General features: G+C 35.8%; 1 protein-coding gene across 5 annotated transcripts in view; it reads right to left on the bottom strand.

Moving 5' to 3' along the window:
- LOC145685723 (post-GPI attachment to proteins factor 2-like) overlaps positions 1-14013 on the bottom strand; it is a 58293-nt gene extending 44280 nt beyond the window's left edge. For 2 of the 5 annotated variants that reach the window (XM_081758213.1, XM_081758216.1), the window contains exon 1: positions 13815-14013. In XM_081758213.1, coding sequence (XP_081614339.1) covers positions 13815-13822 — 8 coding nt within the window. In that variant the 5' untranslated portion in view covers positions 13823-14013. The other 3 variants (XM_081758211.1, XM_081758214.1, XM_081758215.1) reach the window with 2 other exon arrangements.
- Positions 14014-14287: the final 274 nt, after the last annotated feature.

The raw sequence follows: 14287 nt of genomic DNA, 5'->3' as shown, positions 1-14287 counted from the left end.
AGCCTCAATTACTAGTAATTTGCCAGTCAAAATATTATGGAGTAGTTTGATGTAGAATAAAGTTCTTCGTTCAGATAATTTTAGTAGACCAAGAAGGTGCCTAATTTCATTATGAGTCTTCTCTGATAAAAATTTAAATTTCCATTTTAACCATGAGAGAAACAAAGCTTGAACCACTTGGATATCCTTTTGAAAGTACTGGGCTTCTTTATTCCAGATACTAGTACAATATTCAAGATGACTTCTTCCGTTAGCATAGTATAAAAGTAAGTTTTTTTAAAGAGGAAAAATCTTTAGAAATCCACTTTATGATTCCTAAATTTCTTCTAGCTTTAGAAGGTATGCATTCCAGATGTTTATTAAATAACAGTTTGGCATCGAAAGTAATACACAGATTTTGATAGAGACAAGCTTTTTCACCAAAACATTATCAACAACATAGTTATAATAAACAGGATTAGTTTTTCACGTAAAAGATACAGAACATGTTTTAATAAGATTCAAAGGTAAAACATTAATTTTTGACCAAGTGACAATGGTATTAATATTATTTTGTAATTTAACACAATCATAACCATTATCAATAGCACGATAAATCTTCAATCGTCAGCATACATAAGAAATTGACAATTAAGACTTCCTTTAAGGTCATTCACCAACAAGAGAAACAGAAGTGGACCTAAATTGGAACCCTGGGGAACACCAGAAATAATATTGTGAGTATCGGAAACATGACCTTTATATCTTACAACAAATCTTCTAAAAGTTAAATATGAGATAAACCATCTAATAAAAGTGAGAAATAGGTCATATGAATTAAGTTTATTGACTAATATATTATGAGGAAATTTGTTGAAGGCCTTGGCAAAATCAAAGTATATTACATATACATGTCTTTGGATTTTTACAGGAGGAATAATATCATACATAAAACATGTTAAATTAGACAAGGTAGATTTATTTTTCATGAAGCCATGCTGTTGATCCATTACTTCAAAAGAAATATGGTTACAGGGATAATTATATACAAGTTAATCAAAAATTTTAGTCACTGTTCCCATAATAGAAATTGGTCTATATTCCGTGTATTTCCATTAATCTTAGGGATAGGAAAAACAACAATAGTTTTCCAACTCTCCGAATAGGTAGAGGTTTGTATATTCCCAATTAAATAATGATGCAAGAATAGGGGCTATAGTTCTTTTAATTATAAAAGTTGGTATACCATCAATTCCACAAGAGGATTTGACTTTCAGTCCTTTAATTACATTAATAACCTAATCAACAGTAAAAGTAGAAAAAAACTTACTATTTCCAAAATTACATGAAAATTCTGTTTCATCGTAAGACGAACGTCTTTGATATATAGATTCAAATAACTTATCCCATGCATTGACAAGTTTTTAGCGCCATTTACATATTCATTATCAGTCATAATACCTGAGGAAGATTTGGAACGATTATTATGCTTATTCACAAAACCTCAGAATTTATGAGGATATTTTGTTAAAGAATGTTCAATGCCAAAAGCATACACTTTCCTATCCATATGAAGTTTGTATTTAACTTGCCTCCTAAAGTTTGCAAAAATAGTATAATCATCATCAGATTTAGTTATTTTATATATTTTATATGCTTTTTCTTTAGCCTTAATTAAGGAAATAAGATCCTTGGAACACCATAAAGGAAAACTACTGATTTTGGGTGTATACTTAGGAATATTATTATTCATACTGGTTTTAATTACATTCTCTACAGCATCAACAGCAAGGTTAATATTTTCGGCTAATAAGATATTAGTCCAGTCTGCCTCCGCTAATTCTTGATATAAGGGTAGATAATCACCTCTATGAAAGAAACATCTTGGTAAACAACCAATATCCTTGGAACATATCTTATGAAATATAGTAACCCCAATGGGATAATGATATGAATCGGGATTGACAATAGGCAAAACATCTTTAGTTGCATCAACATAAGGGTCATACATTCCATGTCAACTCACCTAGAGCAATGTGCTTCAATGTCTCAGATTATCTTTAAAAAAAAAAAAAAAAAAAAAAAAAAAAAAAAAAAAAATCGTACATAAATACCAATGAAATTATACTAAATTAATTTTTTTCCCGATTTTTTAGCTGAGAAATGGGCCAAAGAGAAATTTTTAAAAAATGTGAATTTGGCGCCAATTTCACTTTCCGTCACTCAGCATCATGGAACTACAATTTTACCGTACCTTCCTTATTTTTCAAGTTGCTGGGCTCATCCAGGTGTCAAATGGAAGCTTAATTTTTGCTCTTTCAGTAGATCCTAAGAAACCTTGAACAGGGTTACACTGTCAGACATTAATATGGGCATATACATCTTTTTTATTATTATTATTATTATTATTATTATTATTATTATTATTATTATTATTATTTTTAACAAATTGTACCATTGCTCAAAAGTTACAACTATGAAACTTTCCTTGTACTTTCGTATTTACAGTACTTTTATTATTATTATTATTATTATTTTACATGTACGGAAATATAGTTTTAAGTTTTGTTACAAATTGTGTCATTGCTCCTAAGTTACAACTATGAAACTTTTGAAACTCTTTTTACAGAATCATCTCAGCACATATATGATATGGTTAGAATATTAAAAAAAAGTGTGCTTTTGGTATGCTTGTAATTATTATTTTTGTACGTCAGTGTGCAATCGCTCTGAGCCTTCTATATTCTACTGACCAGAAAATGAAGACTTTTGTTGGGTGCCTTTTGAAAATATCACCTGGGAAGTTCCTGTTCCATCTCCTACAAGCCAATCAGACCGGGCTTCCGCAATTGAAAGCAAAATTACAAGAGAGATCATTTCACCAGTGAAAACAATCAGCCATGAAATGTAGGACAGAATATTTTGTATGTAAATCTGAGTAATTCTGAGAAGTATTACCGATATGTTTGTTTGTTTTCATCTATGTACATTCGTCTATTATTTCTTATTTTTGTTGATAATTTTTTAATAATCACTCAACCCCTTACATTGATAGGCCTATATTTCCCATTCACAAAATCACAAAATTATTACAAAAAAGGCCTTTTTTGTTATTTAACCATACCAAGTAAATGCAAACTAATCCTATAAAAAGTTACATAAGTGATAGTTGTAAGCAATGGTGCAGTTGGGGAAAAAAAGAAACGCACAGTTAAAGTACAAAAAAATAATGTTATGGTAATATCAAAACTACACATCACAAAACGTTTTATTTTTAAGCACACCTAATATTTACTAGGATGATTATTTGAAAAAGTTTTAAAGGTGTCAGTTGTCACTTCAGAGTAGAGATGGCAAAATTTTCCGGAATCCGGAAAGTAAAAATTTCGAAACTGGCCATCCTTACTTCAGAGGAAAGGCATAATCTGTTAACAACACTAAAACTGTATACTTCTGAACATTTAAAATACAAATAATAATAATAATAATAATTTCAAAAATACCAAAAGCCTTTTTTTTATTTTTTTAACCATATTGTATATGTGCTAAAATGATTCTATAAAAAAAAAGCTTTAAACGTTTCATAGTTGGAACTTATAAGCAATGACACAATTTGTAATAAAACCTAAAACTGTATATTTCCATACACGTAACATAAAAAAATTAATAAAAAAATAAAAAATACCAAAAGCACCGATTTTATTTTTTTAACCATATCATGTATGTGGTAAGATGATTCTATTTAAAAAGTGTCATAGTTGCAACTTACGAGTAATGGCACAATTTCTAACAAAACTTAAAACTGTGTATTTCCGTACATAAAAAATAATAATAACAAAAATACAAAATACACCCTTTTTTATTTCTTAACTATACCAAGTACGTATTAAGATGAATGTACAAAAAATGTTTCAAATTTTCATAGTTGTAACTTTTGAGCAATGGTACAATTTGTAAAAAACCCTAAAATTTGCTTTGTATGCCCATTAATGTTTGACAGTGTAACCTTTTGCAAGGTTTCTTTGGATCTACTGAAAGAGCAAAAATTAAGGTTTCATATGACACCTGGATGAGCCTTATAACTTCAAAAACAGGACAGTTACGGTAATTGCAGTTCCATGATGCTGAGTGCCGGAAAGTGAAATTGGCGCCAAATTCACATTTTTCAAAAATTCCTCCCCGGCCTATTTCTCATCCAAAAAATAGGAAAAAATAATTTAGTATAATTTCATTGGTATTTATGTATGAAAATTTTTTGAAGAGAATCGGAGATACTGAAGCACGGTCATGTTTTAAAATTAGGTAATTTGACATGGAATGACCCATAACCAAATCTAAATTTGATACATTAGAAATAACATTTTACATACAATCGTCCAGAAATGAAAATAGTATTCTGGCCTTGCATTTGGCATAATAATGTATGCCAGGAAGAAAATCTCTATTGGCCCAATCAACCTTTGGAATATTATAAACACTAATAATGATAATGTCATAATTCAGAAGATTAATTTTAATAAAAATGTTATTAAAAAGTTCTCGTAAACAATAGAAAGCAAATTAGGGTAAAAGTTAGTACACAATAATAATAAGTTCTTACACGTTCTATTAACAATTTCAAGTAAAATACATTCTTTAAAGATCTCAAATTCAGTTATTCGTATAACTTTTGATATTTCTAATGACAGCACATACAACACCACCTCCTCTTTCACAAACATTAGGTTCATATATACTGTCAGCTCTACAGCAATTATAAACATCCGGAAAATAATCCTTACTGTTATGACAACTATATCATAAGCACAGTCTGCTACAGAAGACAAAAAAAACTGTTCATGTTTGGTCCCAAGACCACGCAAGTTCTGATACCTAAGTTTATAACTATTCTTGGGGTGCATTTCCATTTGAACTTAAGAAATTTTGACCATTACACTTGACAAATACTTATAATTTAACGTGAAAAAGGCCAATAAGGATACATCTAGGCCAAATTTCTGGAATTATAATCACAACTGTTGACTTCTATATTAGAAGATGTATACGAATCATATTTAGTTCTCAATTTAGTACACTTAAAATACCGTATTCAATTGTTCTTTTAGTATATCTTCAACATCAGCAACGGAGGCAAATGAACTGAATCTAGTGACAAATAGAGCTTTTCTCCTCATATTACACACCAAATCAGTTTTATTATTATTACAGCCAATATTCAATTTACGCCTAGGTTCTTTTAACGTCTCTTCTCGAGTTCTGATTAACAATTACAGTTGTTTTTTTTTAACATTAATTTTCTATTTATTCCTTGATACAACTTCTGCCCATAATCCCTCACTTTCCTCTTCAATATCTTTATTATTATCTAACTCAAGTTCATATGAACCATTATCAACCCTTGAGTGAGATGTATGTCTAACCTGTATCATGAGACACATTTAATTCTTTGAGCTCCTTCGTGTCTAAGCGGTTAGCATGCGCGCCTTTAGCGCGGGAGACCCGGGTTCGATTCCCGGCGGGAGCTCATGTTGTTCGGATTCCAGGTTAATCAGTAGGTCCACGTCTCATATAGCATTGCTGCTGAACGGGACGTGGGTCCTTCTACCTTTCATAGAGAAAGTAAATATACTTTTCGGGATCTCGTTATACAGGGTTGCCCAAAAGTAGGTATATAATATGTTTCGTAGAAACACTTATCGAAGACATATTTTAACTGTGCCTGGTAATACTAAGCACTGAACCGCTTCATGTTTGTTGCACGTTATCATGAACTATGCACTGCTAGTGGAGGATAGCACACTGTGATTGTGGACATTGTGCAGGTGTGGTGAGTAACCGGTATGTCCGACCTAATAGTTTCAAAAAGGTCTAATTGTTGTGTCTGTCTAGCAGGGACATCAATGAGAAAAACGGCGACGTTTTACAGTGCAACACCAGGCACGGTCTGGAAAGTCATGACCGCATACACAGTAAATGGTAAAATAGGGTCAGCGAAGTACAAGAGTAGTTGAAAGATGAAGCTGCAGGATACGGACCAACAGGTCTTGAAGCGTACTTTGCAGAGGCAGAAGAAAAAGACAAGAGAAAGTGACTAGAGAACGAAATCCATAGGCATGTTGTCACTGCTACGGCCCTAATAAAGGCGGTAAAATGCCGGGAAAAACTGAACGCTGGAGGATTGACAAAGTGTCGTTTCTTCGGACAAGTCACCGCTTTACATTCGACCCCACCACTGAACACGTGTTTGTGTGGCGAACGCTCTCTGAATCATGTTGTCTATTTCCATTCGACTGTCAAACACAATTGTGGTCCGCGACGCTATATAATGGTATTCGACAACTCCATTGTCACACTGGGGGCGCAGTGGCTGTGGTAGAGCGTTCACCTCCGGTGCTTGGGGTCCCTGGTTCGATCCCAGCTCGCGCCGTGTAGACTTTGTGGTGGACAAATTCCGTGCTCGTGGGTTTTCTCGGGGTTCTCCCACTTTCTTCATTCCACCATTTCACTCATCTCTCATCACCGTCTCCTTTAGCCTAACCGGCATAACCGCGGGACGTAAAACTTAAAGATTTCATTTCATTTTTTTCCATTGTCACATTGCACAGTTGGGTCATAGGAGTATATAGAAAACTCTTGGCTAACCAGACCCACGCAGTGGTGCAAACTTCCTTTCCAGACGAGAATGCCCTATTTACGTCGCTCGAACTATTCAAGAGTGATTTCACGAGCATAATGATGAGGATAAACACCTCCCTGGCTTATTCACTCCGCAGACCTGAATATCATTTGAAAAAAATGAAATGAAATCTTTGAGTTTTACGTCCCACGGTTATGCCGGTGAGGCTAAAGGAGACGGTGATGATGAGTAATGAATGAAATGGTGGAATGAAGAAAGTGGGAGGAAACGGGAGAACCCCGAGAAAACCCACGCACGCGGTGTTTGTCCACCACAAAGTTCACTTGGCGGGGGCTGGGATCGAACCCGGGACCCCAAGCGCCAGAGGTGAACGCTCTACCACTGAGCCACCGCGGCCCCCATGAATATCATTTGAGTTTATGAGATCTGATTTGGGAAACAAGGTTCAGCTTCGATTTCAACCTCCTTCGTCTCTACCTGGGGAGGCTACGCTCCAAAAAGAATGGCTTCAAATTGCACTCATTACTACTCAGGACTTATGTCGGTCTACTCCATCTAAAATTCAAGCTGTATTACGTGCTAATGGTAGACGAACACAGTATTAATACGAATGTTTCGACCTTCACAAGTATTTCCATTATTGGATCCAATTTGGTGATACGAATTCTTTGTTTTAGTTTCTTTTTTCAAGAGGACAAGTCTAACACAGTTTTGAGATCTGAAGATGTCATCTACTTTTCTCTATGAAGGGTCCTACTAGAAGGCAGAAACACATAATACATGTCATCAATCTAGCAGCGTACAGAAGACACCGAAAAATATAACAGCGAATACCGAAACAGAATGATTTAATCTCTAATTCACTCGATCCAACATAAAGGTTTGTCATTGCTCTGAGAGAGAGTGTGTGTGTCACTGTTAGGAGACAGCACGATATAAGAATTAACAACGTTATTTATTTTTACATAAACAGTACATAAAGATAGAGACATATCCCGTGGAAATGCGCCCTTGCGGGTCAGAATAGAACAAAGAGAATTTGAAGAGGTCGATCATTTCAAATATCTGGGAAGTATTTTGACGGAAGACGCGTACTGTACCAAAGAGATCAGCTCAAGAATTGCCACAGCCAAAGAAGCATTCAACAAGAAAAGATCACTCTTAACTAGCAGGCTTAATATTGGAGTAGGGAAGAAATTGGTCAAATGCTATATATGGAGATTAGAATGTATGGTTCAGAGACTTGGACATTACGGGAGTTACAGAAGAAATATTTAGAGAGTTCCGAAATGTGGTGTTGGAGGAAGATGGAGAAGATAAAAATGGACCGAAAGAGTAATAAACGAATATGTTTCAAAACGGATGGGAGAGAAGAGGACAATTCTAGCCACCATCCTTCGTAGAAACACCAATTGGACGGGACACGTCTTGTGAACATATTGTCTTCTTTATACCGCCATAGAAGGAGAGATGGAAGGAAAGTGAGGAATAGGAAGAAGAAGAACACAACTGATCGATGATTTGAAAAATAGAAGAAAATATTGGAAGTTAAAAGAGGAAGCTGAAAAGCGAGAAACATGGAAGAAACATTTCTAGGCCCAAATCTAAAATCGAACAAAAAAAAAAAAAAAAAATCCTTAGAACTGATGAACACAGTCCTTGCAACCATATGCTCATCCTGAAGTTCTGCTCATTCGAATAATAAATCGTAGGCTAAATATTTTTTAATTTAACGTTAAAGATATGCTCCAAGGCGGTGATGATGATGATGATGAAGAATGAAAATTGTAACACGAAGAAGGTGAGATGAAATAGAGCTCTAACAAAGTACTTTCGCGAAGTGTCCCCTCGGGATTCGTGTAAAATTGATTCAAATGAAAAGTTCTCTGCGGCGTAATGTGTATTGTACTGATTTTAGCGGCCCATATTGGTAATTTGCATATTTATGGTCCTTCATATATCCGGAATTCCTTATACACTACTATAACGCTCGAACACATAATGGCTTTCAGGTTGTTTAGATGGAACTGAAAATAAATGTAGGCATATGCAAAACAAATTGGATCAAGCACTGCTCCTCTGACATGTTACTCACCCCGGCCGCCATCTTGGATTCACCATACTGGATTCAACTTTCGGTTTTTCAAATGGGAATAGGTGCAAGTGATACATTAACTTCATGTACAATTTTCTCGGAAATTCACAGGTGTAGTGAATTTTACCGTAGCTTGTACCGTTTGGAAGGTATTGCATGTTAAATCCCTCCAGGCACTTCGCAAATACACATTGCAGAGTAATATCAGTTATTCTTACATTTTTACGTTGACAAATAAAAACAATTTCTAACTGGAAAACACTGTAGGTATAAACAAACCCTTCACAACATAGGTGTCATAATCTTATTACATTTCTGTATGTTATTCTACGACAAGTATTGTATTACGACCAAAATGCTAATGTAAATCCAGATACGACCAGATTTGGGTGAAGACCTACCATTTCAGCATTGACATATGTGTGTTTGTATGTACAAGTGTGTATGTTCAGAGAATATTTCGTCAATGATAAATCATGTAAAAGATTACATATACACACGGGGCCCTGCCTAACTTTCTATTTGGTTTATTATTCGTGAAGTGCCTGGCATATAATATATAATACCTTGTAAACGGTACTAGCTACGGGAAAACTCACTACACCAATGAATTTCCGAGAAAATTTTACATGAATTTGATGTATCTCTTGCACCTATTCCCACTTGAAAAACCCAAAGTTGAATCCAATATCGCGGCCGGGGTATGTAACATGTGTCAGAGAAGCAGTACTTGATCCAATTTGTTTTGTATGTGTCCATGTCCAGTTACATCTAAACAAACTAAAAGCAATTTTGTGTCCGAGCGTTACAGCAGTGTATGATTGAGTTCCGGATATATGAAGGCCCATAAGTATGCAAACTACCGGTATGGGCCGCTAAAATTAGTACAATACACATTGAGGCGCGGAGAACTTTGCATTTGAATCAATTTTACATGAATCCCGAGGGGACACTTCGCGAATGTAAGTTGTAAGAAAACATACATACACGGTGTTTGCCAACCAGGAAGCTCATCTAGCACAAGCTGGGATCAAAACCAGAGACGGGCGCTCTACCATTGAGGCACCGCGTCCATATACATATTTTTATCTAATGGGATTTCAGGATGAATCAAATCTTTTGAATGAACTGGCTGAATTATATCCTTGTCTACCTACCTATTAATTGAAAGATTAATTTCATTATGAAATACTACTAGTAATGTAATGCAGAATTACGAGCTGTCGACAAAAAGAAAGGTAATCTTACGTATAAAATTAGTGGCTGTAAATGAAAGAGATATGCAAAGATGTTCATTTTACTCCAACCTCACTCACTTTTGCCCCCACAGTCGCAGTTGGCCCTCGTGCTGGAAACCTGTCTTCTTCCTCACGCACTCTTGGCCTCGTACTGACAGTTGTCCCTCAGCTTCACTCACCTTCGCCCTCGCGAAGGGAGTTGTAAATCGCCTTCGTGCTTGAAACTTGTCCTTGCTTTCGCAGTGACAGCTGGCTTCTGCCCTCGTTCACCCTAGTCATCGCGAAGGGAGTTGTCCGTCGCCCTCGCAGTCGAAGCTTGTCTTCGTCCTCGCACATCTTCACCCTCGTGTCATTGTGGGCGAGGGATTTTAAGGATGAGGATGCCCTCGAGAGGACCACCCTCGCGAGGATGAACATCTCTGGAGATATGTAACACGTACATTTCCACGGGTATTCTACCTTTCCACAACGTAGGAGAGCTGTAGTTTGCGCGTACAAGATGAAGACAATGTTTGTGGCATAGGAAGTTATAGTACTCAAACGACGTTAAGCGTACTACCTTGATTTACCCTGAATGAATTTTGTTAGCTTATATTATTATCGATGCATTTTGAGAGACACAAAGTATTACAACTAAAGCAATAATAAAACCATTATCTATCTTCACATAAGTAGCATGACAAATCCCATGATTTTATGCAATACACGGTACACATCTATGTAATTTTATCGACACCTTTATAAAAGACATATTTAAAAAAAACATGAATCCTGTGTAAACTGTGAAAGTGTATTAAAACATTGCGGATGTCAACGTTGTTGTTTACGCTTTCCAAACAATACAAAAGCGAATTGGTTCTAAAGATGATGCTGGTCAAATTTTAGCACACCACATTTTGGAAAATTTACAGGTAAACTTCAATACTCTGTATGAAAAAACATATACGGACCAAATTTCTGTAGGCGACAGAGTTAAATACAAACTAATACAGCTGTATTTTAGGTTTACAAGTGTACGATTTCCAGTGTAAAATCATTACAAGTTTTCTTACAACGGATAAAATATGTGACTGAACATGAAAGATTTCTGTATCAGATACTATTTTCCACCGGCGATGTGTTTCTACACAGTGTACAGAAGCTAGCTGTATTTTATGTTCACAAGCGGAGCGTTAGTAGTACAAAACTACGCCAATTGTTACTGAAACTAGCAACATTCCCAAAACCCACTTGTTTCCACTACCCTTACTTATGGGTATACCCATCGTTGCTGACGCGACTGGTCCCTTCGGACACACCTATCATTATCGCGCGGGCCCACCAGCTTCGCCATGTCCTGACTCGGTTATATAGTATTCCTGCTTGGGTTAACTGCCGCAGATGGCGGCCCCGATATATAAAATTTACGGAGAAATGAACAGAATCAGACGAAATGTGATAATGAGATTAACAAATGTTAAAAAGATCATCACTGTACTGTGCGGTGAGATGGCAGTAGAGCACAATCTGACAGTGTTTCAAAATCACTGAGTTATTAACTAACTTAGGATATGTATGCTGCTGTGTTATCATGGGGGTCAAGGTGGGACAAAACGAGCCCTGCGGGGCTTCTAACCCCTTCCTCCTCCTCCTCCTCCTACTATTACTTCTTCTTCGGATCCGTATAGTAAAAATGCACGCATTTTTTTATCAATAAAGTTCTATGTATAAAGTGAACTAAATACCACATGACATTACGTCACGCTCGGGTGGTGCAAATTCGATGTAAATTTAACCACACTCTTTGTGAAGACATGATATTTAATCGGCCACATTGTTTTAGTCATGAAGGAGTAGTTTTTAGTTTGCAACCCTTAACAGTTCCAAAGTACTAATTTTGCGCAGTAATACTATACTGATGTATATGGGGGCATTTATTCCGAAGTTGGGCGTCCGCTTTCACCACGTTTTTTCGTTGTTATCTCCTTTGCACACTTTCTATAATTTGTTATTAGGTTTATTAATCCGTGCTCTTCACAAACTTTTAAAAGATTTTGCCCGTTATCAAGGTATTGCTTCACAAATGTTAAAACTGTTAGTTAATTGCCCTTGTACATTCGCCATGTTGATAAAATAAACGCTCGTTACTTTCCCACAATGCAACTGTTCGGTTATCTTGCGCCAATTAGTTCCCTCCGCTCACCGTATAGTCCCATGTTTATACTCGCTTATATATAACAAATAAATAGATTTTTGGAGACTTTTATATATTATCAAGCACACAAATGATCAAATTACCCATATCTTTACTGTAAATTTTAAAAATTTTGCTGGAAACGGACGCCCAACTTCGGAACTTAACCCTGAGCAAAAGAAGTGTGAAAATAAGAAATATTTATGATTAATAGTGAAGACCAGAAATGAAACAGGGGTAATTGTACGTAAGATATATGAAAGTAAGAACAGATAAGTTGTAATACAACGCTGGAAACAGATTTATGTGGGTTTTATCTGGGGCCGCCATCCGCGGCAGTTTAGCCATTTTTAAGTTAAAATTTCTTACTTTCTTGATTTAATTTCTGTATTATTTTGTTGGTTCAGGTTAGGTTAGATTGGCCTAACTTACTGCCTCCGCATATCCAAAACTATATCGCGTATATTTTTGCATTGTAATTTTTATGTCATACATCCGCACGTCATATTTATACGCAAATCGAAAGAAAAAAAACTTCTGATAGCCCACTTAAATTTTATCTATGCTAAATGAGATAATGCCATGTCGCCCTGCGCAAATCTTTTAGAGAACAGTAAAAAGCAAATCAGTGAAAGATTTCTCAAATTCGGTGGGTCACAAAACAAACCACCTTATGAAAGAATAACTGATACCAAGGGCGCCGATTTCTCTGTAAATTTAGGGGGGGGGGGAGCATTCAGATGTAGAAGGTATATATTTGAAGATTTCAAGATAAAGTGCATTCAAATTATGCCAAATATTGTATATTCACAAATACAATAGGGGCCCCCCTCGCCCCCCCAGGATCGGCGCCCTTGCCTGATACAGTTGAAAAGTCGCTAATGAAACTAAACAGTTTTAAATTACTTGTGTATTTATCTTTAGAATTACTTATGTAGACTAATTATTAGTTTTGGCCTCCAAAACAATTCATCTGCGCACCTAGAGTAATGATTGGAAATGAAAATGAAATCTTTAAGTTTAACGTCCCACGTAATTGCCGGTTAGGCTAAAGGAGTCGGTTATAATGAGAAATGAGTGAAATGAAGAAAGTGGGAGGAAACGAGAAAATCCACGAGCACGGTGTTTGTCCACCACAAAGTCCAGTAAAAATGATTGAAATATGAATGTAAACTTTAAAGTAAAGTAAACGTTACTACAACAGTTGGAATTAAAAAAAAAGAAAAGAAAAAAGGAAAGTAACTGTGCTCATTATAATTGTGCACTCATATCGTAAACCTGTGCAAGGACAAGCGTAAGAAGTGTAAAAGCGCTAACATACAAAGCATTGTTCTGAAAATTGGAAATGTTCAACGAAAACATCATTCATTAGTATAATTTTCTGCTTGCCGACAGCTAGCCAGTTTGTATGATTAATTAGCTGCTGCAGTATTAATTTCCAGATGATATTCCTAGGAACCAAGATGCAGTTCCTATAGATAAATAACTAAACTTAATAATTTTATATTAACAATTGTGTTATGTACGATATCAATTGTTTATTAACTTACCGTAACACTGCCAAATTATTTTCTTTATAAAGGCGCAATGAAAATATTTGAAATCATTAAGGTGTATTAATGACATAATTCGTCTGCATGCATGTAAACTGTTTGTTTACCAAACCGTGCAACAAATGCAATGCCACCATACCTTGCCATTAAGATGAATTTCTAGTTTTGCAAGATGTTTGAACGCCTTGTCTGTAACATAACTTATAAGCAGAGTTGCTACAACTGTCGGCAGTTCCGACGGTCATTTCTGCTGAACACCACAAAATCTAATTGATTACATTGTCGACACAGCTGATTTCAGCGGACATCTGCTTTCATCGATATATATCATGGTTACCAACTCTTCTAACCGAAATTCTTTTTAATACATCATGCAGTCTAGGATAGTTCGGTGTAAGAAATGTGAAAGGGAAGAAGGAATTGTGAAATGCGGAACAGTTAAGACAGTAGAAGACACGTAGAACACACAAATTGATGATAAGGTAGACACATGCTTTCTTTCCGAAATAATCTTTACCAATTAGTCTCAGGGGAATGTCCTGACCTACATGTATGATATACTAAAATTTATTGCTCCGGTGAAGAGACACTATACACTAAGCTCCTTTGTGA

The sequence above is a fragment of the Thermobia domestica genome, chromosome 5 (genome assembly GCF_964235325.1).
Source record: "Thermobia domestica chromosome 5, izTheDome1.hap1.1, whole genome shotgun sequence".
In the NCBI taxonomy this organism is placed as follows: Eukaryota; Metazoa; Arthropoda; class Insecta; order Zygentoma; family Lepismatidae; genus Thermobia; species Thermobia domestica.
The sequence above is the reverse complement of the archived record's forward strand: the minus strand, read 5'-3'. Positions and strand labels throughout refer to the sequence as shown.